This window comes from Tamandua tetradactyla, chromosome 8 (assembly GCF_023851605.1).
Source record: "Tamandua tetradactyla isolate mTamTet1 chromosome 8, mTamTet1.pri, whole genome shotgun sequence".
NCBI lineage: Eukaryota > Metazoa > Chordata > Mammalia > Pilosa > Myrmecophagidae > Tamandua > Tamandua tetradactyla.
The window spans coordinates 109,908,711-109,935,041 of record NC_135334.1 but is presented as its reverse complement, the minus strand read 5'-3'; the positions used below and the strand labels follow the sequence as shown (position 1 = coordinate 109,935,041).

The following is a 26,331-nucleotide window of genomic DNA, read 5'->3' as shown; positions in this document are numbered from 1 at the left end:
TTCATTGTTTCCATGGCATATTGAGGAGTTATGAAATCAGGGAACACATCCAACCTCTCGACACTGCTTTGGTTTAAAAGAAGCCTGTGTTCCAATGAACGCTAACCCACGCCCGTGGCTCCTACTGAATTGCTAAGGACAAAGGGGAAAAACTTAAGGATGTTTAGAATCTCTGTTGAGTTTAAGGTCAGTCATGCACTGTTCATAAAATGGCAGAATCTAGAAATCAAGATCCTTTTAGCTGTTATTTGTTATTCTGACACGCTCCGTGTCACCTTACTTTGCAAAATAAGTAATAAAGACTAATGAAATGCAAAATATTTTAGTGCACTTAAAAATGCCACCAGTAGAAAATAAACTGAAAAAAACATAGGAAGGGAGATCCCCTTTGAATTCAGAGGAAAGCAAAGCGTGCATTCACCCCGGTCCACCCGGGAGACTTACGTCATAGCCGCTGTTACGGATTCCACGCCGGGGTCGCTCCCGAGTTACCAGAAGATCCATCTCGGTTTCCCCTGGACTCGGGCTGTTCAGAGACTGCCGGCTTCGATAGACAGAGTTCTTCATCTGTTGCCTGAAGAAAATTCAACAACTGTTATGATGCGGCAAATGCCCTGACAGATGGAATTCTCCACTGATCCAAATTACAGGCAACCAATGGAAGATTTGGATTTACCTCACAAATTTCAGAATTGATATTTGTTTCCTGGCCATAAGAGCCTGGAAAAAGAGTGGAATAAAAAAAAAATTTTTTTTTCCAGATGCTGTAACCATTTGGCTGAATTGTAAATGCTCTTTCATATGGAAACTACGTAACTACAATCCATTGCTCCACTGCAACCTAATCTAAATTTCTGCTAATGGCAAGGCCTGGGTTTTTCTCTTGACCCTCTAGGACAGCCAATACTGGAGGAAAAGACTTCTCTTTGTTGACTCAGCAGCCTCCTGTTCCCTTTAATCTTTCTGACATCACATGCAGGGTTCTATGATGTGTTAATAAACCTTGCAGCTAATGGGCTGTTTAATACTAAGCTTGCTGAAAGAGTTTCTTTTCTACTTTCTCCACAGTGGCTTCCCTTCTCAGATAAGGGATCCATAACTCAAGAGGCGATCTGGGGCTATGCTATGGGCTGAACTGTGTCCCTTAAAAGACATTTTTAAGTCCTATCCCGTGATCCCCTAAAGGTGATCTCATTTGAACATAGGGTCTTTGCAGATGTGATTAGTGAAGATGAGACCCAACTAAATTAGGTTGAATTCTAATCCCATATGACCGGGGTCTTTAGAAGAAGCAGGGGTGGGGGGGTGGGATTAGACACAGGCACCAGGGAGAAGGCCATGTGAAGACGGAGGAGGCAACGTGATGTATCTACAAGCCAAGAGATGTCAAAGATTGCTGGCAAACACCAGAAGCTAGAAGAGGCAAGGAAGGATGCTCCTCTATAGGTTTCAGAAGGATCTCATCTCTACCAACACCTTGATATCCAACATCTAGCCTCCAGAGCTGTAAGTCAATCAATTTCTGTTGTTTTAAGCCATCCAGTCTCCGATACTTTCTTATGACAGCTGTAGGAAACATTAAACCTCGTTCATTCATTTGTTCACCCATCCATCCATTCAGCTATTCAACCATGCAATGGTTACTGAGTGCCTACCATGTGCCAGGCACTGTAGAAGATGCTGAGAGTCTCCAGGTGAATAAGACAGACATGGCCCCTGCCTTCATAGAGTACATTCTAATGAGGGGAGACAGGCAACATGGTAATTTCAGAGAGTGATAAGTGCTACTAAGAGAAACAAGGAGATGTGAGAGAGGATGACCAGGATGAGGGAAGACTTTACATACTGCTGTCAGCAAAGACCTCTCTGGGAAGGTAACATTTAAGTGAAGACCTAAATGGAGCCAGCAGGTACCAATGTGGGCACAAAGTGTTTCAGGCCCGGGGAGTAGCAGGTTCAGAAGCTCCACCCAGGCACCCTGGAAAACTCAGACATCTATTGCCACTGTCTCATCTTCACCAGCATTAGAGGAGACTTTTTGAGGAGGGGGAAAGAAACACAATATTGTGAGAATTGTGGCTGTTCTCTTTTTCTTGCACAGAGGCAAGAGATAATACTCTTGTCCTTTCACGAGTGGGGACAGGTGACATTCACATGATTCTGCAGAGTGACAAAGGTGGGATAAGAGAACTGGCTACTTGGCTCTCACCCAACAATGAGTCTATCTTTGTAAATAAATGACTTGCATTTGCAACCATTTATCTTCAGATAACTCCACCTATCTTACGTCTTGCTTCTAAAATTTTACCTATTTGTGGATTGAAGGTGAGATTTATTATTCTCAGTGACTAAGCAGGAAGCTAGAAACCTGGCAGGCAAACATACCCCTTCGTGATCACACAAATTAGTTCCAGCACCCAAAACAAACATCAGGACTCTCAAGGCAAAACACTACCCTTGCAAGTAGGCTTGGGAATAAAACAGAAATGATTAGATCCACTCCTTCACCATGAGAAGCTCACAGCTGTTTAAGAGAACATCTGCAGTTTTTGCTTGCCTGGCACCATCCCTCCCAGGTAACTCCTTTTGGTAAAAGTATCCTGATGTTTTCGGGGTAAAAGCATCCTTCCTCCAGGGACAGGCATGAGACTCAGGCTGAATTAATCATATGATCCCATCCCCATGGCAACTGTGTTTGGGCAGGGTTTGGGGGCATGACCAAGTTGGCCCAGTGAGACTCATTCTCAGGGCTTCTGCTAGGGCAACCAAAAAAAAAAAAAAAAAAGAGGAGCTCTCTTGGCATTGAGGTTTCAAAGGATAGCATGTAAGCCTGGAGTTGCTGGCGGCCACCTTGTTACCATGAGCTAAGAACTGGCCTGAAAATAGGGCCAACAAAGAGTGAAGAGAGAACAACATCAAACATGGGAAACATCATTTTAACGCTCTGGTTCCAGCCATGCCTGAAGCCTTGACCTTTCAATAATGTTTAACAATAAATTACCCCCTTATTTAACCAGTTTGTGCTGAATTTCTCTCACTTGCAACCCAAAGAATCCTGACTAAGACAGGAGGTTACAACCTAATATTATAAACTGTGCTCTATAGTTACCTGCAATTAGAGGCTTCCTTTAAGAAAGGAGCACCACTTCAGCGAGCTTTGTGAAACAGAATCACACTTAAGGCAGACCCCAAAGAATTCTCATCCTTGACCTAATTACAAATCTTTTTAATTTTTTGCAAAAGGAGACTTCCCAACTGTCCTGAGATTGCCAATTAGCCCATTTAGAAAAGATTTACTAATAAGGGTGGCAGAGGAATAAATACTAGGATTAGCAATGGACATTTAAATTGGGTTATTTTGCAAGTCTTAGACATACAACAGTGAGATTGTGTGAGCCCTTTCAAAAACCATGAATGTGGGTGAAAGCTTAGATGCCGCAGTGCACAGCAGCCCACATCCCCCCAAACTGAGGTGCTCCCCATGATATGCAGCCCAAAGGCTGCTGCTTAGCGTAGATCTCAATGGACCAGATCACCTGGTATGCCAGGTGTATGATCATCTACCTAGACATAAAATAGACTCTCTGGTAGAGAAATTACTTACTTTCATCTGATACAGGCCCATTAGGTGTATTCATTTCTTGTCATTTTGTTATATTCATGAAAAAATAATAAAGTTTGAAACACACAAGCTTGAGAAGTGTTTTGCCCCTGAAAATTCTTGCTGGGTAGAGAAAGATGAGTTTCACTTGCGTTTCCAGGGATTTTTAATCCCAGTATAGGTTAATAAAGTAGCTATCAAACTGTGTTCTATGGAACCCTGGGGTTCTGGAGAAATGGCCTGAAGTCATTGAGAGGGACAAGGAGGAAGTCCAGCTTCATCAGAGTAGTTCTATTGTGTTACTGCCTTAGGCAGGGTTCTCCCAGAAGCAGACCCTTAGATGATTTATGTGCAAGTGGTTTATTTGGGAGATGATTCTAGGAAGCACCCATTGGAGAGGGGGAAGGGAAGGAAGCCAATAAAAGGTATCATGTGGAGCAGATTAATGTTTTGGGCAGTTGAGGCTCAAACTCACAAGGAGAGTCTGGGAAATGGTACAGCTCGCACTGCTAAGTTCCTCTACTAGGGGTCTTTATCCATCAATTCCTGTCATTCTGACGACGCTCTAGAACACATGACCTCCCTGGCACTTCCGGTTGGCAGCTGCCAAGAAAAACCCCTGGAGTCCGAGGGCCCGGGGCTGCAGGAAGTAGGATGCTGCCGGCTTGTGCGTGAGCAGTGAGAGCCGAGGGGATACAAGTGGCCAAGGATGGTCACCCTCCTTGGGGTGACGTACTTTGTGTCTCTCTGGGTAAGAGTTTATAACATAAAAATAGGACTAGTCTGAGTTTTGAAAAGTTGTGAAAACTAAAGATATTTAGTAATAAGTCAAAATCTGGAATCTGCACTTTGCCTTTGATTTGATTTCATTTAACTTCTGGCTCCTAATGCTACCTCTAGACAAGAGAATGATCCACTCACTTGTGCCTTGCTGTGGCTAAGTCATTTGGAGCAGAACCTCTGAAGAGTTGATCTGTGAACAGCAACGACCAGGGAATTGTAACCGGTGAAAACAGGTAACAGTTGGCAGCCTGGGAGCAAGTGGCAAGGTGTGTCAAAACAGCAGCTCCTAGCTCACCAAGTTTCTGTCACTCTCTTTTTCTCTGTTAGTCTTTCTCTCCCACCCCCATCTCTCACTGATCCTTTCTCCATTCCTACCCCCACCTCACCCTGTTGTGGGATCCATCTTTTCCCTTTAACAAGTCAAAGATTTTGTTGTTGTTGTTCAAATGTTTTTGGTGCTTTTAGAGGCATTAAATCATTTCTCCAAAAGATATCTACTGAGAATTAAATATATATTCATGGCATCAGCAGGCTATAAAGTTTTTAAAATCTGCCTATGTTAGCAAGGGAGTAGGACAGATTCATCACTATTGAAAAAGTTTTGTTCTTCATTCTTCCTAGAAAGGCCTTTACTGAAATTTTGATTATTTGTCTCAAATAACTTCCAAATTACATTTTTATTTGTACATTATCTTTGATTCACTTTTCCTGAGTGTCAGCAGATAATCCAGGGAGAACAACTCCCCACCCCAATCTAAATAAGACCACCAAAGTAAAGTGCCCCAAAGTGCAAAATGAAAGCTACAGAAGTCCTTGGCCTCCCTCTCCTATGAAATCCATATCTTCTCTTCTCTCTTTTCTACTTATTATTAACATGATGGTACATGCATTCTGAATGCTGTCACAGTACAATTTTATATCAACAGCTTGTCATGCCAACCAAGCCTAATTAGAAGCATGGCAAATTAAGCACTGGTTTAGAATTGTCTCTTTTCTTTATCAAAAATAAAACTGTTGATTGAATTCATAAAATTTAGCTCCACCCCCACAGCTTGATGTTGTGGCTTCCATCTAAGACTGTCACATGGACATTTTGGCTTTTAATAAATACCCACTCAGGCCAGGAGCTGCCCTTTTCCACCGGTCTGGGCAGGATGTGTCTGCCAGGCTGCCTGGCTGGTCGGAGGATTGGATGCTCAAAGCTAAGAGGACGTCTGTCACCAGGGAGAATGTTTATTTGAGCGAGGCAGTCTAAAATCATGAGAATGCTTCAGAGGCGGTGCTTTTGGGTGGGGAAGAGAGCAAGAAGGGTGCTACGTTTAGCTTTGCTAACCCATACCTCCTCTCCCAGTATGTGAGATCTCTTTCTGCTTAAGTACCAATTAAGCTTGGAAGGATGCTGTGCTGGTTTGGAGCTATGCACCCCAGGAGAACATGTTCTTAAACTTAATCCACCCCCATGAGTGAGAACCCTTTTAAACAGGACCTTTTGATGTGGTTATTTCAGATAAGATCCAGAATGGGTTCTAATCCTATTACAGAAGACCTTATTGGGAAGGTCACAGAGAGGGAAAAAAGCCACAGAAGGAACAGCCAGAAGCTAAAAGTCAACAGAAACTGGAAGAAAAGGGAGAGGCCGGGAGAGGCCACCATGTGCATTGCCATGTGACCCAGGCATCCAGGGCCAAGGATCACCAGCAGCCAGCCCCAGAGCAGGAAGAAAGCATCGCCTTAATGACGCCTTGACTTGGCCTTCTCCTAGCCTCAAAACCATGAGCCAATAAATTCTCATTGTTTAAGCCATTTGCAGGATATTTGCTTTAGCAACAAGGAAATTAAAACAGATGACAATTCAAACCACCTGGCCCCACCCTTCCTCTCTAGGCCAAGGCTCCCCATTAGGCTATCAGAGTATGTCACGCTTCTCCATCCAACACACCTCACACCCGTGATAAATGAACGTTTGGAGTGATTATCTTTCACTCCCATCAAACCTTAAACTCTGTAAGAGCAGCTATTGCTCTGCCTTGCCTATCATGAATGCTGAGCAAACTGGATGAATGAATGAGAAAAGGCATGCATGTCCATTACGGTCTTTGGCAACTTGCACAGAGTCTAATACATGCAGATGGCAATAAATGTTGAATAAATGAATAAATCTATGAATGAAGGAAATGAACGTCAAGGCTCTCTGAGTAGCTGTATGGTAAATACTTACAGAGGCGGAATGAAAAGGTGAGGCATGAAATTTGCTCTTTTTAATGTGAGAGCCACCAAAATAATTGAAAAAATGCAATGTCCCTTGATCTGGAAATTGCTTAACTAAGTAGGTCATAATTACATCTTCACCCGGCCCTGAAACAGCTATTCTCTCCAAGACCCGTGATGGAGTCCCTGCTGTCACAGACCAGCGTGGTCCAGATAGGCAGCCTGCATGTACCAGGTGAGGTCCCTGTCCTAAGGCAGCAGGTCAAGGGGCCAGGCAGGACTGCACGACCTGAGGCATCCTCTGCCCCCATCCCACCAACCGTACTCAGACGTCGGAAGACTTCCTTAGAGACGCACCTGTTTTTAGACTCAGTGTATGGGGCACACAGCTCTGGGTCAGGATCCAAAACATGGTCGATTTCCTTTTGGGCTTTTTCGTACATCTTTTTTCTTTCGGTTGGACCCTTGCTTGTCTCCACCGGGGGAAAATCATAATATCCTTTCCTCTTGGCTTTGAGGCGGAGCTTGTTCCGATAGTGCTCAATGTCTGACTTTTGCTTTAGGGCTTTGTTCACCTGGAGAGAGAGAAAGTCTCAGGCCCACACCTGACCCAGCAGTGCCGACAGGGGTGAGTGTTTCATCAGAGGGTCCCAATTCCGGAAAAGCCACCCTAAGCTCTATCTCTGGTCCTCTGAGCCGGCCAGACCCACCCACGTCCCACCCCAAGATCAGCCCACAAATGTGGGGGGCCGTCACAATGTGGGGCCTGGTGCTCACCTAGATGTCACCTGTGACCTTCCACTGGGGCCTCACTCTTCCCTGTCCCAAACTCTCAGTCTGGTGCCTTTGGCCTTGGGTCTGCCCATGTACTTTTTTTTTTTTTTTTGGGTACATGGTCCAGAAATCGAACCCAGGTCTCCCACATGGAAGGTGAGCATTCTCCCACTGAACCACCCACGTACCCTGCCCCTGCACTCTTGGTTCCCCTGTGTGAGCGCCTGTGACTTGGCACCCCAGCTAGAGTAGGCTCACCTGCTCTAGTTCCAATCCCATAGAGCCCAGTGGCCTCCCCTGCCCATTCAGCTGGTGCCCACCTGCTAAGACAGACTGTTCTTGAACAGGGCTGGGTTGAGATGAAGGAGGTGGAAAGGAGGAACAGACACTCTGCTCCCGAGGCCTCTCCCCGCTACCAACCTGCATTTGAGAGTTTATTTTTATAGATCCGTGTCTTTTTTGAGAAACAGGTTATTTTGAAACCCTGCGTGGCCACTAATGCCAACAAGATCCTGCTCTGTAGGGCAAAGCCAGCTGGTTTTTCAGGAAGGAACGTGGCCAATATATCCTCTGATGTGTCAAAGATGCAAGCAGAGGACTGTGCTATACAAGTAACAAATGATTAGGACATTAAACCCATCAACGAAGCTGGATGATGAAATCTGCCGGACACTTACAGGATGATATAGACTATGAGTGCTGTAGATAATCAGATTATATTTATATAACCACGTACAGTGCATTAGAGCATTTTCACAGATGCAATTTTAAGGGTCAATAATAAAAAATCTAGGAAGGGTAGGCATTACTTCCACCTGACAAGAGGGGAAACTAAGACCCCAAAATGTTAAGCTGGTAAACTGCAGCACTGGGACAACACAGTTATCTGAAAAAAGAGCCAACCCTCGTGAATGTCTCAAAGTTCCAGGTACCAGAGTGCTTTTTGCATACAAACGTTCTTTAATCTTCACAACTGTAAAGCAGGTTATTATTATTCCCCAGTTTTCACATGAGATTAAGAAGCCTCCTCAAGGTCCCATACATAATCAGTGGTGGAACCAGGATTTGACCTTGGGTAGCCTGAATCCACTGATTGCACAGGTAATCACTACGTACACCGTCCTTCAGTATGAAAAGTCAAGGAAGTGGGAAAGGTCCAAAGTCAAAGTTCTAGGAGTGGTAGGTTCTAACTAAGGTGGGTGTCGGGGTACAAGTGGTCAGTGGGCAGTTGGGGCTGAGATTGGTATGGGCTTTGCCAAAGGTGGGTCTTTCCATTCGGAAAATTACCACGGCAATGCTTCCCTAGTCTGATTTTCTCCAAACTGATTGGAGAGCTGGCAAAGCATCAACAACAACAAAAACCCCACAGAGGCCCAGGCTTTCCCTGAGTCCTTCTGAATCTGAATCTTCACGTATGGGGTATCGGCATCTGTATATCTGAAAAGCCCCCAGACCTGATTCTGACCCACCAGCTACATGAGAAACTTCTGCCCCAGAGTACTGGTTTTTAAAGCACATTTCATGGATTTGTACCTTTTTGGAAGGTCACTGCTCCTAAGACTCCTCTGAGAGCTATGGGGACACAGCAATGGTTATACAGCTCCAGCAATCTGGGTTAAGAACTTTACCCTCGGGCCCCAGGAGGTGCCTCAGGAGCCAGGAAGATAAGGCTGAGTCACTGGCTCTGGTTCCCAACAACGAGAACATCACTGCCCCCACCCCATGTTCCATAGTGGCTTCTGCAAAATGCCTTGTTTGAGGAAAGAACTGGGGGTAAAGGAGATATGAGGTCTACTGGTCTACAGGATCAGAGAGACTTGGGGCCCAGTCCTCGAGTCAATCAGAGCTGAGCTCCAGGAGGAGGAAGAGGTAGGATCATGAGGCTGAGATGGGCACATGAGCAATGCAGAGGCAGGACCAGTAAGGGGAGAAGAGAATTGCTCCAAGGACAATGTAGCAGAGACCCTTCACTTCTCTGGCCCTTTCCAAGGGCTGGGAGCGGCTTAACTTTTTATGTTCCTCTTGAACTTGAGAGACCCTCAAGTAGCATTGCCCCCTTTACCTTCAGCACTGGACTTCTGACCTGTCAGCACCATGAATTCCCAATTCACCAGTGGTCTTACTGACAATACTTTAGATTATGTTCTTTTTCTTCTTAATGGAGTCTCTTCCATTTGGATAGTTAACTTAAGTTCTAACTTAAGTTAGAACTTCCAGACTTTAAAAACTAAGGCAGGACAGTACTCCCTTCTGCTGGGGACTTTCTCCCTTCCTAGAATATCTGAATGTCCGTGGTCCTTCTTCTAGCCCATAAGAGTTACTCTGATAGCATTCTTTTTGGTTCTATTTCAGGAGGAAAAAACGGAAGGGCAAGCCCTTTCAAATGCCCCAGAAACAGGCATTTGAGGATGAGGTATAGGATTAGCTGTGTTTGGCTAAGAAGTTGTGGTGAGAAACTGGTGTCTTATGGAAGTCCTGCCAAGCATCCATGCTCTAGCAGGAGTTATCACTCTGCGTAACCATATGCCAGATGCTCCACATGGAGCATGCTCCACATGAAGCAACTTCCTGATGCTCAGAGCTTGGTTAAATGTGCAAGTTCACTGCTGGGTTAAGGTGGCAATGCATTTACTCAGGGGTGAGACAGGTTCCAACCTACGGGGTGAGCAACCTATGGTGCTAAGGTCCACTAGCACAAGGTTGCATTTTAAATGCTTTATTTATTTTTTTTGCAGCATATGAAGAAACATAAACTGGAGGAAATATTTTTTTTCTAATTTTTGGAAAGATCTCCCCAACCCAGGACCTAATAGTATTTGTAAGTTGGTAGCATTTCCCGAGACTTAATTGTTCCCTTATTCGGTTTGCCACTGAGAACATTAGTAAAGAGGAGATGCCTACATGACATGCCCTGATCCCCTAAACCCCTTTCTGGAAACTCTTCTAAAGCAATATTACAAAAGAGGATAAAAGTCAGACCTGAACGATAACATCGAGGGTCCTCAATATCATATCAATCATATTCATATCAAATACTCTCTGATATGGTGCACTGGAAAGAGTAAAGAGCACTGCTGGGGATATGCAAAAAAAGCAAAACTTTACTCCAATTATAATAAAATAGTAGACAGGCCCAAACTGAGGGACATTTCACCCAATAACAGGCCAGCACTTTTCAAGAGAGACAAAGAATGACTAAAGAACTGTTTCAGCCTGGAGGGAGATGAAGGAGACAATGAAATGCTACTGGGATGTTGGACTAGATCAGGAACAGAAAAAGGGCATCAGCTGGAAAACTGGGGACATTCAGATAAGGTCTGTATACCAATGTTAACATCTAGGTGTGATAATTATTCTCTATTGCAACTCTTTGATGAGTCTAGAATGATTTCAAAATAAAGAGTTTTAAAGAGACATACATGGAGAAAAGACATAATAAAAAGTTTTTAAAAAACAAAATAAGAAGATAATGAAAAGAAAATATAAAAACAAAAATACAAAACAAGAAAAACATTGAAAAACTAAAAACTCTAAACACACACATACAAAAGACATCAATAAAATTATTCATTATAGCGTTATTTATAATAACCAAAACTAGAAACAAAAAAAACGCTAGAGGTTTGAACAATGGAAGATCAGTTTTTCAACTGATAGTATGCCAACTCAGCTAGGTCATTTAACAATGATAACCAAAAAGACTATGGCAAATGCTTAACATATAAGATATAAAGATATCTGTATATAAAGCGATTCTAAAATATTTTTTATCAAAGGCTTAAATAGACTACACAAAAATAAAAACAGAGTATATATTACGGTGGCAAAATTATGGTGAATTTTCTCCCTTATTTTCTGAACTTTCTGTGTTGCTATTATATTTTCTTTAAATATAAAAATTTTTAAAAGAATTTCCTATAATTCATAAAAGGAAAGTTTGTGGCTTTAGGGCTTTGCTTTCACCACTTAAACCAGAGAAGAAGAGAAAGAAAATTATAAGACAATCTGCCTCAAGCCCCACAGGCAGCAAACCACAGAGATCTCAGGGCTCTCTTTCAACCCAAATGCCAGTGAGGGCCATTCTTTTAAGCACCAAAATATAACAAGCATCCATTTCTAGACAAGGAAAATGATCATCTATCCTCCTTCTGTGACAGGAGCTAGGTCTGGCAGAATGAGGCAGTAGTGGAAGGTGAGTTTAGCAGAGATTTGGGATCGGTCCCCATGACATTCACATCAAGCTGAGATGGTGGTGCCATCCGGGCCCAGCTGGGCAGAGGGGCCTGGTCAGGAGCTGTCACCAGTGCATTCGTGTCAACCTCAGGGGCATCTAATCACTGGACATGTGTCTGGAGGCAGAATGGGGTCCGAGGAAAGATTCAGTGGCCGTGACTGACTTTGGGAAGACCCTAAGTTGCTTCTGATTTAGAACCAAGGAGTGTAAAGTAGAGGGTCAGTGAATCCTTGCCCACTGGCTTGTCTGATGATGCTGATGAAGATAATGATAATAACAATGACAATGACAACACATAGAGTGCTGATGGCGTGCCAGGCGCTGTTTCACATGCTGTACATATATTAGCTCATTTAATCCTCATAATAGCCCTACTTTACAGATGGAGAAACTGAGGCACAGAGAAACTAACTAGCCTGCCTGAGGTCACACAGATGGTAAGGAGCAGGGCTGAGACTCAAACCCTTATAGCATGGCTTGCGAGTTTGTACTCCTTTAAGCATGAGGCTATTTTTCACTGATGGGCCAAGGAGAGGAAAGGAGCACTGGACAGGGTGTCGAAAGAACCTGCGGTGTAACTTTGTGTGTGTGCGTAGTTCTTTTATTGTGGAAACTGCATCTATGCAGTTGATTTAAGGGTGTTTCACTTACTGGAGAAACCTATACAGAATCATTTTTACTTATTTTCATATGTGATACAGTCAGAAAAAAAAAAAAAGGACAAAAGTTAATGTGAGTGCCATTGTACTTTATAAAGAATCTCTATATTCATGGGACAGTTACATACATATATATATTATTATTATATATTTTACTGATATAACCCGTCCAAACTGGTGAATTGCAGTGTAACTTTGAGCAAGTGACTTGACCCCTCTGGCTTCAGTTTCTTTGCCTAAAAAAATGCAGTTGGAATTGAGTTTTCTACACAAACTGGTGAATTGCAGTGTAATTTTGAGCAAGTGACTTGGCCCCTCTGGCTTCAGTTTCTTTGTCTAAAAAAATGCAGTCGGAATTACAGTTTTCTATATGGCGAGCCATTTTTAAAAATCAATGAACCTCAACCCACCACATCTTTACAAGGTCAGCTCAGTCCTTCAGCCCAGAAAACAAGAGGAGCTTCCTGAGTCAGGCTGAGAAGAGCTTTTGTAAGTGCTCCGGATGGTGGCATGAGGACAAGCCCCTAACGCGAGGTCATGATGTGCAGTTGTATAGGGCTGTGCAAGCTCCCTGAGGTGTGGTGGGAAAAAGACTTTACAACTTTGGAAATCTTGCAGGTTAACAATAGCAGAGTATAAACAAAGGAAATAAATACCAACCTGACAACGAGAGAAAAATATGAGAAAGTATGTGTGTGTGTGTGTGTACTCATACGTAAATGTAAATGTTCGCCCCCAAGTTCCAGGTTCTCAAAGGTGTGTAAACATTTTCAGCTTACTGACCATTTTGCTGTGGAAGATGAAGGAATGACAGATCATTTTTGCCCTATTTGCTCTTTCATTAAACTCCCTATATGGATATATCTTTCTATGTATCTGTTTTTCTTTGGTGAAATCATCAGTTTAGCGTATATTACAGATTTCTAAAATTGCTACGAAAGTTGAATAACATCACGATACACACTGACACCCTGGAAGAAGGCCACAGGCTGTCTCAAGCTTGCTCAAAGGAGTAAAAGTTGTTCAAAGCTTATACAGCGGGCGGTGTCCCTGTCCAGATGGCATTGTGGTCTCTGGGTCCCTTCAGCTCAAGCCCCTCCCATCCCCACTACAACCCACATCCCATACTGAACAGGTGTGATATACCGGGGTGGGGTGGTGTAAAAGTTCTGATGTTCCTCTCAATAATTACGGTTTTTAAAGTTTCCCCTGAGCTTTCTAATGAAAGGCTCTGAAAACATTCCCCAGGCGCCCTTGTGTCCTGATTTATTCCGTGGAGGCCTGGCACATGTGAAGAGAAACCTGTGGAACGAGAGCCGCACCTGGCAATTCCCAAAGTGTTGCTCCTTGGTCCTTAACTCACCCTGGGGCCCGGCTGGGCTCTCCAGGTCCGGGTCCTGAGCTCCTTACCTCCCCGTTGAGGACTGCTGGCTCCTGGCTCCTGTCTAGGGAAGGGTGCCCCATGGGGAGGGCCGTGGGTTTTATGGCGATGAGCTGCACCGAGCCCGAGGACGTGTCAAAGGGGTCAGCGGAAGCCTTGCCCGAGGTGTCAAAGAGAACCGCTCCCTCCTCTTCATCGCTTGCTGGCACTAAAGCACAACATAAACACATCAATTTTACAATCTTAGGGAGCCGCACGATCAGGGGAGAATTTCTGTAAAGCTCACTGCCGAAGGACACGACTCAAAAATGATCTCAGACACAACAGCATATGCGATTCAGTGTCAAGGGCTCACCAATGCTCATAGATTTCTTTTAAATTTCAAATCTACGGTATTTAAACCTTCACTGCATCATCTGTGGGTAAAAAGGAATTTTAAAGGTTGAATTTAAACAGTAAAAACCATTCTTTCAAAATTGTGATAAGATGCATCGTGGGGGGAGGGGGCTGCGTGGGAAAAAAAGTAAATATTTCCCTATGTCCTAGCCAGGGATGGGAAAAGTGCAATTTGGCCAAACTCCGCAACTATTTTTAAAATATGACAATCAACAGAGCAGCAGCATTCAGTTCAGTCTCTGCCACCAATGCTACCAATCTTTGCCTGACGTTAAATTCATGCATCTTTGATCAACTTACCACAGGACTCTCTGATAACACTTTATTACATTTTTCTTTTTAAAGGCTACTTCCCCAATGGTTTGGGTTTCCCTTTCTTTCGTCTAAAACAAAAGAAAGTTAAGAAATAACTGGCAGAGAAACTAATTTAAAGCTACAGACAACTCCTTTAATTAAATAGAGTGATTTCTACCTACGCTCTGTTAAATTAATTCTCCCTGCTGACAGATAATTCTGCTGCAATTGCTGGAAAACACCCGTCTGCCTTATGCTTCTATGATTAAGCTGATGAAAGAAATTCCAGGGCCAGTGGAATCTTACTGATTTACTTGTTCTGAAAGCACATTCCCCCTAAGTAACTATAAGAATGACAGCTTACTGAGCATGGCTTGGCAAGAGATAAATTAAGTCTGTTCAAACAACCACACCAGTGGACAATTTAGGAGCAAAATAGGTGTTATATAAAATATGAAGGCAATAGAAGTGTATTCATCTTTCCTGCTGTCTGCTCAAGAGATTGGGATGTTATTTAAATTACTGATAGTTTATATCATTCTGTCACTCATAAGCATGGATTTGTCAAATTAAGCCAAGTCAACTGTTACTTTAGAACATGTATAAAACAACTCAGAGTCTAGCAGTGAGTAATAATTGGAGTATTTCTGTGTTCTGCGGACATATTTGCAAATAGGTGGTCTCCAAGTAGCCAAGACAATTCTCTACTCAAGAAGTGTAGCTGCATAAATATTATGAGATTGGGGTTTTTCTGGGCAATTCTTGCTTGGCCACCATCATCTCCCATCTGGACAACTGCTATAAATGTCTTCTACGGTAGCCAGCTTCCAAGATGGCTCATGATGATTCTTGCTTTCAAACCCTGTGTTGCAGCCTCCCATGCTAAATAGGACTGATCAATTTCCGATAGGAAATTGCAGAAATGACAGCATTTATGGCCAAGGCTAGGCCATAACCGACACTGTGTCCTCCATCTTGCTTTCTCTTAGATCGCCTACTCTGGGAAAAGCCAGCTGCCATGTTACAAGGATGCCCAAGCAGCCCAACGGAGAGGTCCACGAGGCAAGGAAATGAGGCGTCCACCAAGAGCCTAGCTAGGAACGGGGCTTCCTGAGCCGTGTGAGTGAACACTGGGACAAGTATCTTCCAGGCCCCGTCAAGTTTTTAGAAAACAAAAGTCCAAGTCAACATGCTGACTGCACCCTCATGAGAGCCTGCACCCCAGCCACCCAACTAGGCCACTCCTGAATTCCTGACCCACACACACTGTGTGAGAGAATACGTTTTTATGGTTGTTTTTTTGGTTGCTAAGTGTTGGGGTAATTTGTTACGCAGCCACAAATAACTAATACATCTTTAAACAGCCTCCCATCTCCAAGCTTCCACTCTCGTCCCCCACCCCTACAGTACAAAAGCCATCAGCAGCCAGGATGGGTGATCTTTTCAAAAGGCAACTGGATCATACCCTCCTGAAGGCTTCACCTCTTTCAGTATAAAACCCAGAGTCTTTCCCAGGGCCCGTATGGTCCTGTACGGTCTGGCACTGGCCATCCTGCTGACTCTATTTCCCACCTCTTCCCCTCATCCACCCTGCTCCTGCTCAGTCGCCTTCTTCTGGCCCTTGAGCCTCTCAGGCTTGTTACCACTCAGGCTTTCGCATTTGCTGTTCTCTTGGCTCAAAATTCTCTTTCCTCAGATCTTTATATGCCTGATTTTTTAATTCTATTTTATTTTTCAAGCCTTAGATTAAAAAGGACCTTCTCTTACCAACAATCTAAAATAACCCCCTTATAACCCCATGAAATTTTCTTCATAGCACTTATCACAACTGATTTGTTTTATTGATTTATAGTCTGCCCCCACCCCTGCCATTAGAATATTAGCTCCATTCTTGCCCATGTTTTTAAAAGCTGATGCTCATTTCCTTTAACAATGTCTCACATACAGATGGCTTTCAATAAGTATTTGTTGAATGAATGAATGAACTTCCCTGACTTGGGAAAGGAAATGTTAGTACCTGCAAAACAGCTAAACACATAGAAGTTAAAGATACATTATTGCCAAAGTGTTTGTAGGGTGAAGAAATGATACTTAGCATCTCTATTGCTTCTGGGTTGTGACTGCTCTGTGGACAAAGTAAGGTAGAGAGCTCCAGCATAATGAGACAGGAAAGTCACACCCTGGGAACTATAGAAACTACAGTTCTTTTCCATCCTCATATTAAAAAGTCATATTCAGATTTGCACAATAATTCCTCCAGGTTTTTATTATGAGGAAAATAATTAGTTCTCCTCCAAAAAGACTTAGAATATACTTTATGGGAAAATAGATGAAAATACATTACATTAAACATTAATACATTAAAATGTGTGTGCACAACAAGTTCATGGGAATTTTGAATGCAGAGCTGGTCTCTAAAGAAAAGGATGTGGGAGGATGCTAAAGAAGAGGGTCACGGTTAGAGCAAGGAGGCAACCACGGGACACCATCATAACACCACAGTAAATGATACTAAGCAACCATCCCACATCCTGGTCCGCTTTATTTGCAGTGATGGGTTGAACTTCAGTTAAGCAGGCTGGAAAAGGAGATTTCATTTCTTCATGTTTGAATTGGTGTGGGAGAGCTCTCTCATGGAGAGCAGACCATATATATATTTTTAAACAACACATTATCCTTTCTTTCTGAAACTTTCATTAAAACTTAAAGACAAATCATCCACAGCTAGTATCACTGCCCTCTGGTTGTTTATTAGATAATAAACAAGACTTTTTTCATTGGGAAAGCAAAGAAAGAATAAAAGCTGAAACCATGTTTTAGAGCTAATATCTCTGGCAAATCTTCCTTTATTTTTTATTCCCAGACACCCCTCAAGAGCCCTTCCGAAGAAAGTAGTAATTCAGCCTCTAAACCCTCCAATTTTTGTCCTCCCCACGCCCCAGGCCCCACGACTTTCATCTGATATGGTCTGGCTAGATTCTTGGCTTTGATGGAATCAGTTAATAGCAGAAAGGAAGGCGCATGTTTAAAGGGCTTGGGAGTTTGCTCCTAAATGAATGGAGATTAAAATGCATATCTCATGTCTAAACTTGAACTCACTTTTAACGCTTTCCTGGAAAACATCCTCTAAGGTAACACTGGTTTTGACTCAGAGGTTCAAATGTAGTTAGTTTAGAAAACATCAAATTGTTTTTGCTTTTAAAATCCTAGGTCTTGGCGGGCCGCGGTGGCTCAGCGGGCAAAGTGCTTGCCTGCTATGCCGGAGGACCTCGGTTCGATTCCCGGCCCCAGCCCATGTACCAAAAACGGAGAAACAGAATACAATAAAACAAGAAAATGTTTAAAAGATGTTTCCCTTTCTTCCTTCCTTCCTTCCTTCTATCCTTCCTTCCTTCTCTCTGTCTTTCCTTTAAAAAAAAAAAAAAAAAAAAAAAAAAAAAAAAAAAATCCTAGGTCTTACATCTATTCTTCCCAGTTATGTGAAAATATCATTGCCTTGCAGCTATGGTAACAAATGAGGCCACTGAGCTAGAAATACCAACACCAGCCAGGTATGCTGCTGGCAGGATAGTGGTTTTTTTTTTTTTTTTTTTTTTTTCTGTTACTAAAGTTCTGATTTTCATAAGAGGTGAGAATTGGGGGCTACAGATGCACCAAACCCGTTGGAAAATGGGAAGTTTTAAAGTGACAGCCTGGCACAACAGCAGTTATTAACTGTCCTTAGTAACACTAAGAGGGAAAGTAGAATGGATAGTAAGCTATAAGAGAATGTTCATTTAAGAATACTTGAATGTTCCATAGCAACAGAATAATCTATTCTCAGAGGCACAGTCACACAATAAAATCCTTAATATTTTTTGTAAGCTGACAATGTGATGAAAAAACACCTTTTTGTTTTCTTCATAATTCCTTTCAATGTTTGATATTTTCTTGCTTTCCTCCCTCTCAATCCCTTCCTTTGGTTTATCTTCCAGTCTCATAAAATACACTGTTGATTCTTTCAGTTAGAATTTAACCCAGGGGGTGCAAGGGGGTCCATTCCTGGTCCAAGCACTTCCCAAAAAACAAACAAGACAAGCAGACAAACAAACAAAAATTCAACAAATGGTGCTGCAATAACAGGATACTCACATGGAAAAATAACGAAATGTGAGCCTGCCATATAGTATACAAAAAAAAAATTTAACCCAGTTTTATGATCAAATGAAGCCCTTCAATAAAAAAGGACAAGTGTAGGTTTCATTGAAGGACCATCTTAGAATTCTGACTTCCTCCTTACTTCCAGAAGGATAGGATTTTTCCCGATGTGAAATGCACAGGCAACTTATGGATTTTACTTGATTTTACCCTCTTAAGATCTGACTTCAGAAAATCAAATTACTAAGTCATCATCACATCCTATTATTCTGATATGCTTCAGCATCTGTCGTGCTTTAACATTAAATTAATTGGTCCTATCATTTTTATTTGAAAATTTCAAACCTAACCCCTCACTGGACAGAAGCCTGTGGTGAAACAGAAGCAACATACCCAGAAAATAGGTTGGATTTACTTGGGCTAAAACAAAACGCAACCATTCTGAACCTGGGAAAAGGATGACTTTTTAATAAAACAAATAAACAAACTGAAACCCCAACGTGGTACTGTAATTGCCTTTTATCCATGCAGCCCATCTGCTGTTGTATCTGAATCGGTCAGACTTAAATAATCCCAGCGATCTCAATAGAGTAAGGAGGCAGGCAGAGGAGGCAGGCAGACAGGAGTGGTGAAGGTCAGCCAGAACATTTGGAGCAGACCGGGTTTCACAAACTGGGGTAGGGAGGGGTGCGCTCTGCAACTGGCCCAGCTGCCTCTTCCTCTGAGAATTAAATGCAGGGGAGGAGAGGAGGCATCATTTTGTAGACATATTTCCTGACAGAGGAGTCTCTATAGAGCACATTTTTAAGCCAGGAAAAAAGGCATAGAAAACTATGCACAGTGGACCCACTTTATGAACTAAAACAAAACAAGGCAACAACAACAACCAAAGGTGCATCATCTGAGGAAGACGCACACTGAAGGCTGTGTGAAGACTGGGGTTGGGTGAATGGGGTGCCTAGGGGATGGTGGACTCGGACTTGGCTTTGTATAAAGGAAGGGTGGGGAGGGGAGGGGAAGGAGGGGGAGGAGGAGAGAGAGGGCAGGCAGCCTCTTGGTTTGGCAATCACTGTATTTAGTTCAACAACCTTCCTCTGTAACTTCTCTGCCCACTGTCTCCGCTGCTCCTCGTTCTTACTGCCGCTCTCTCTCAACACCTCACTCTGGGAAGAAAGAGGAGAAGCTGGTAAATTCACAGCCCCCTCCGCAGTTCCTCAAGCTCCTCAGACGCTCACATGCGTGCTTGACAGAGAGAGAGTGGATAGGGCAGGATTTCAAGGGGTCCCAGGTGGGGCAGATATTCCCCGAAAATCCCACATGTCATACCCTAGTTCTGATGTGGAAAACACAATCTCTGTGTCACAGGGCATGGGAATTCAGGGAAAGAAAAAAATTGGAGAAAAAAAAAAATTCAAGAACCCAATCGGTATGATGGTTGAAACAAATACTTTACATAAATCCTGGAAATGGACACAGGAACCACTTGTTTCCCTGGAAAACACCGATCCTTCCTCCTTCCCTCTCTCCAGTCCCCATCTCTTCCTTCCTTCTTTTATTCCTCCATCTCCTTCCTTCTTTCTTCCTTCCTTCCTTCCCTCCATGCTTCCTCTTTTCTTCTACCTTCCTCCCTCCCTCCTTCCCTTCTTTCTCAGAAAAAGGAAGAGTGACATTTGAAAAAGGGAAGCTCAACTAACAAGAGTGCCACGCTGCTTAGCTTTCCACCTGGCATTTCTGGGCAGCCCCCACCTATAACTCATTAAAATCCAAGTGGCAGCACCGAGGGCTTTAATTCTGGGCTCCAACAAGCCACAGGTGGGGGCTCAGCAGCCCCCACACACGGGCCGCGTAGAGAGGAGGGAGGGGACGAGGTGGGCTGGGGAAGAAAGAAAGCAGCACCATGATGCTCTCATAGGTGATGCCACAGCATAACCAGGTAGCTCAGATGACTTGTGAATACACCCAAACACTAGGCCTTGAAAGGGAGGGGGAAGTCGGAGAGAAAAACTAAACAGGTAACCACTCCCAGGGAACAAAGGCAGAAGCCTAAGGTGGCTTTTTATGATGACAGATTTATTGCTTTGGGTGCATGTGTGTGTTTTCCTGGGAGAGATGGATTTGCCATATCTGGACTCATGAACCCCTGAAACTGATCAGGGGAACCAGAGCAAAAAAATGAGGGAAATTCCAAGACAAGCCGAGGCCTGTCACCTTAGTAGACCTGGTGCTGGAAATCATGTCGATTTACCCAAGAATTGGGAAAATCTCTAGGCAGACATCAATTTATTCTGCATAGGGTTTTTCTAAGGCATTGCACATTACCATAAACACAGGGGGAGCAGGAGGTGAGACACAATAACACAAGGGATAAGTGTGAGACTCCTGGCCTTGGGGACAGAACAGTGTGAGTGTGTGCCCAGGTGTGAGTGTGTGCCCAGGTGTGTGTGTGTGTGTGTGTGTGTGTGTGTGCGCGCGCGCGCACGCTCGTACATGGTGGGGCGGGCTCGGGGGTGGCGCCCGGCGGGGAAGGCTTCTCACCATTTCTCTTCCTGGCCTCCTCCTTTGTCACTTTCTGCTGTGCCGTTACATTCTGGGGCGAGCGCCTCCCCGAGCTGGGCTTCCCTGATTCGTTGCTGATGACAGAGCCATTCTCACTGGGAGACCTGCTGGAGGTAACCATAGCAACAGGGGAGACAGTAAGTTTTCCACTGAAGCTGCCTCCTCTCAAGGTTATTTTATTTGCACACTTTACGTCTGTATCCCTTCTTTCCGGTTTTATCCATGAAGAAGAAATGATGCAGAAAAAGAAAAACAACAACAACAACTCACGCCGCAGCATGAGCTAAGCAGCCAGTTGTTCTGAAGAGCATTTATGGGTGCTCAGCTCTGCAAAGAAGTTCAAGCCCTCCGGGTCCCAGCCCTTTTTCCTTAGCCCCCAGTGACCATGAAAATGGTAGCGATGGCCATTTGGATAGTATGTCCTCTTTTAAAAACCCAACACTTTAGATAGTGTCGCAGAGTGTTGGAATTGCATTGGTGTCTTCAGGGGCATGCAGAAGACACAGTTCTCTTTTCCTACGCCTTATGACATCTACCCTTGGCTACTGAAGATGGTCACCCCCCCATGGAGATCTTCACTCTGTCACACACACACACACACACACACACACACACACACACACACACACACTTTGTGATGGCAGTGGGGTAACCACTCATATTTGAGACTATCAGTTGGAGCCATTCATTCATCCAGGAAATACTGCTCGTGCATCTACTCTGTGCCAAGCACTGCACCAGGGATCCTGTATACAGAACTACTGAAAAAACACCTCCACATGTTCTCCAACTGCTCCCCATCAGGAGCACCTACTATGTGCCTAGGACTGTGCTGGGCACTTTCAAAACTGCTAATGAGTCTTTACAAGATCCCTTGATTTGGTGATTGTCACCCTCGTTGAGCAAGTGAGGTGAAGTTCAGAGAGGCAAGGTGTTCTGTTCAGGGTGGAGTTGGGAAGTGGCAAACCAGCACTGGAATCCAGGGCTCCCCCTGCAGGTAGGGGCTCTCCTCACACAGCCAGAGGCACCTCCTTTTGTCTCCTACAATGACACTAGAAAGGCAGGCCTTACACAGGCCAGTTGGCTGGCAGGCCTCTGGACCTTCTCTCCATCCCTCAGGACCAGACTCCCATCTTCCAGGACTCTGTGTAAAAAGGGCTCTTGTGGTCTCTTGCATCCTGCGAGCCTGCAGGTGGGCTGATCAAAAGCCCAACTGCGTTCCCCCCTGCGGGAGACCATCAGGAAGCAGATGCTAGAGCTCTTACCAAACCTCTTGTTCCTTATTGCCCATTGTCCAAAGTTATAAAATAATGACATCCAGCCCCTACAACAGAAAACTGATTGCAATACAATGCACCTGACCAGGAAGTGAGCAGCTTCTTAAGTGGAAGCTGTCTAAGCTTGCAGAGTCTCATCTTCCTTCTCTTCCTTTCTGGCTCCATCAACTTCCGGGAATTTAGAATTCTCAGTTCTGTGTACTTTCATGCCCTAAATGCCAGGAACAAGGCAAGTGCCACTTACATCATTGGGATAAGGCAGCATCTGCCAAGAGTGTTCCATGAATACAAGAGTCAAGTGAGAGATTCTTCACCGCAGCACCAGCCACCACAACCGCCACCCCCAAAGTCCCACGGGCAAGTATAAGTTTTGGAAATGCTGCTCACTCTATTACTTCTTAGGAGTTTCTCAGTGCATATTAACATAGCAAAGGCTCTCAGCAGTCCTGTCATAAAGAGACCCATCCAATTTTTTTAATCCAGCATTTCCCAGCTTACTTGGCCACAAATTTCTCTCACCATAAAACCTTTAACATCCTATAAAACTAATAACACAAAGAATGTAGACTGGGAGAACATGGATGGACATCACTTTATTGAACGTAGGTTATTTATCTACCTAACAACTATTTGACCACTGAGTGCTGCAGTACACACACACACAGAGATACATACACCCTTGGAATATTTTCAGAATCTCATAGTTAAAGGCACCTACTTTTCCAACCAGCTTTGATAGGATAAAGAGGCTTTTATTTAGTTCCAGAAGGAAAAGAAAGGCTTTTTGTAACCTAATTTATATTCACAAAATACTTAATGGTTTTCATAGCATTTTCATACCCCTTCCCTCATTTGATCCTGAAACAATTTTCTGGCTGTTCCTCTTCCCTCCAAGGAAAGGCGCAAATGAGCAGGTTTCTGGTGAGAAAGTTCAACAATGCTTTACTCTATGCATCCGTTTTTAGGCTATGTTTACATGGAGATAACTAAAAAATGCAGGTCAAATCAGAGTGAGATCTGTGTGTGTCTGTGTGTGTTTGTGTCCACGCACATAAAAAGAGCAAACATATTTTTGAGAGTAAGACTGTGTTGCCTGTGAGGTTGCACTTTTAGGTCTGGACCTTGAAATCAGTGGTCCCCACTCTGAAGTTGTGGTGAAACGGAGCTTGAAAGAACAGTCATGGGTGGGGAGGGGGGGCTTGATCAATATGTGCTGGACATTTATGGTCAATCACTGCATTTAAGTGCCCTTTGCAAATGGCACTCCTATAAGGGTTATTCTCCACCCCTGACTTTCAATCACAGTCATGGACCAGCAAAAACTGGCATCTCCAAGAGCATGGTTTGAAGAAAAGACCTTGCAGCACCAGTCTGGCTGTCCAGAACTTAATGAATCTGAAGATTTCAGTTTTGGAAAAAATTTTTAAAGCCTGAAGTATCTTACTGGCTACCAAATCATCCAACATGATATTCATGATTTGGTCTATACTCCTTATCTAGTAGGAGTGAGGAAACTTGAAGGAGTAAAGTGTTAACTGAGGGGCAAGATGAGGAAGCCAGAAACATAGATTCCCGATGGGTTTTAAAATCTTTCCACATGATCAGTGACTTCTGAGGTCAGTTGGACTTGAGCAGAGGTGAGGTTTCTCCTACAGTGCTGGCAGTAATGTAGCCAGCCCCGATAAAATTACATTTGCCTGGTAAAATTTGAAGCAAATGTGGAAATTGTTCAACGGTGTAGACATCATTTTCTTTATCTGTAGATGTTGCATGAGATACCACGTCTTAATAAAAACCTGGGGGTCTTGTCATGGCATTTGATTAACATGAGTAAACTTTGCTAATTCAAGAAGACATGCTTGTTCCAAACAAAATTTTAAAAAGAAATCTTGACACAATTTAAATCACTCATCTAGAATGGGAAAAAGTAATTTTTATACTTCCTGGTGTACTGTTAAAATTTTAACTTTACTAATTACATTTATTTCTTTTCAGCATACTCTAAATAGTTGGTAAATAAGTTGCTGATATGCCACTTTATTATATTTGGTAAAAACCATGTACATAAAGGATTACCTACAGCAATCCTATTTGCCAGTTAATTAAGAAAAATCACCGATTGCTTCTCTGTATATTTCAACTCTGCTCTTTCTAGTCTCTCCCGTGTTGGCATAGACTGGTGGAATGGTTCCAACTTTTTCACACCTCCCTGTTGGAAAGCACTGGTCTAGTCCCCTCCCACACTAACTCTGGACTTGACCGTGTGACTTGGGTTGGCCAATAAGAGAATAGCAAATATGACACAAATAGGCACTTGAAAAGTACTTGCACTTTGGGGTTCATTCTTACTGCCCTTGGAACTCTGCAGCCACCTTCTGAGAAAGTCTGGGCTATCCTGCTGTGAAACCATGTAGTGAGTGGCCTCAGTTTACCTGGGCTGTCCCAGACAAGGCTGTCATCAACAAGCTAGCCCAGCCAACCTACCACCGACTGCAGTCGCATGAGTGAGGCCAGCTGAGGTCAGCCAAGCCTAGCATAAACCAGAAGAAACACCCAGCTGAGTCCAGCCCAAACTGCCTGGCCCCCCCAAATCCTGAACTAAACACACAGTTGTCATTTTAAGCTAACAAGCTTTGAGGTGGTTTATTAGGAAGCAATAGATAGCTAATCTTTACGCCCTCCATCTTTTTCTCCACACAAGTTGAAATCCAACCCTCTGTTCCTCTGCAGCTTTTTTTGGATGTACCAAGAACTCAGAAAAAAAGACATAAACTTGCTGCTTGACTCCAGTACAAAATTGCTTGGTTATTTCTTAATTCACTCCTTTCTTCCACTCTCCATAGCAGCTGCTTTCAGTATTTTTCTTTCCTCTATCATTCAGTCACCCACTCCTATGTCCTCATTTAAGAGAGACTGTTGAGTGGAAACTCCTTCTACTTTCCATCCTTCACACACTTCAATCCCTTCTGGCTTAGAGGAATGTATCTTCATAGCAGTGCTCTCAACCCCACTCCTCCTTGTGTGCTTTGAGAGCTTATTTCATATATTATGTTCTCTCTTTCTTGAGTCTCCTCTTAATCCTTCTTCTCCATGTGCAAATATTAGCCTAAAAAAACCCGAACATTTCTCAACACTGCCACCCTTTCACTCCACTGCTACATTCCCTTTCTCCCCTTAATTATCAAACTTATTGAAAACAACATTCACTCACACTACTTCCTCACCTCCCAATCACTATTAAACTTTTTACCAACCTGGTTCCTGAACTACCCCTCTACTGGACTTCTTGAGTTCAGGTCCATGATGACATTTTATCTGTGATTAAAAGTCAGGGGTGGAGAATAACCCTTATAAGGGTGCCATTTGCAAAGGGCACTTAAATGCAGTGATTGACCATCTGTTCCAGTGGTGGCTTTTCAGATCTCATCCACAGGCCTTATCGATAGTCTGTGTCACTGCTGACCATTCTTCCTTCTTGAAATGTTTTTGGCATGCTAAAGATTCCTTCTATTATCTCCATAGTAAAGAATTCCTCTAAATTCAATTCTGATCCTCTCTCTCTTCCTTTCCCCTCTTTCTCTGATAGCTTTTTTTCTCCCTTTCTTTCCCTTCTTCCTCCTTTTTCTTCTCTCCTTTGTGCCTTTCACAGTAACTTCATCCATGGTTTCATTGAGACCCTTATGGGGAGAGATCCCAAACTGGTCCCTTCCGCATCTCATTTCCCTAAACCTTCTTTTGACTTCTTTTCCACATCTCCAAAGAAAAGAAACAGCAGAGTCTCTTAACAGTTCCTCTCCCTCACTCCTCCAGTCAAATGTCCACTAAGCTCTGCTGAATTCACCTTCATGGAGACTCTGATTGGGCCATTCTTTTCCACTGTCACAGTCCTGGCCTGAGCTCTGGTTCAGACAGGGATGCTTTCAGTGGCAAGAAATAGAAAACCTGGACAACAGTGGCTTCCATAGATAGGGGTTTATTCTTCTCACAGAACAAGATGTCTAGAGCTTTTTCTGGAAAGGGCCAGATAATAA

At 43.5% G+C, this 26,331-nt stretch overlaps 1 protein-coding gene and 1 long non-coding RNA gene across 2 annotated transcripts in view; one reads left to right on the top strand and one right to left on the bottom strand.

Annotated features, from left to right (window-relative positions):
- KIAA1549L (KIAA1549 like) overlaps nt 1-26,331 on the bottom strand; it is a 320,630-nt gene that overhangs the window by 41,536 nt on the left and 252,763 nt on the right. The window contains exons 14-17 of the mRNA XM_077114789.1: nt 21,003-21,130; nt 13,670-13,848; nt 6,950-7,167; nt 445-574 (exon numbers count right to left, since the gene is read on the bottom strand). Of these exons, the coding sequence (XP_076970904.1) occupies nt 445-574; nt 6,950-7,167; nt 13,670-13,848; nt 21,003-21,130 (655 nt within the window). The remainder of the gene's footprint in view (nt 1-444; nt 575-6,949; nt 7,168-13,669; nt 13,849-21,002; nt 21,131-26,331) is intronic.
- LOC143643732 (uncharacterized) lies at nt 1,332-6,083 on the top strand. Its single transcript, XR_013156358.1, has 3 exons — nt 1,332-1,506; nt 4,502-4,617; nt 5,892-6,083. It is a non-coding gene; the product is annotated as an uncharacterized LOC143643732 (long non-coding RNA).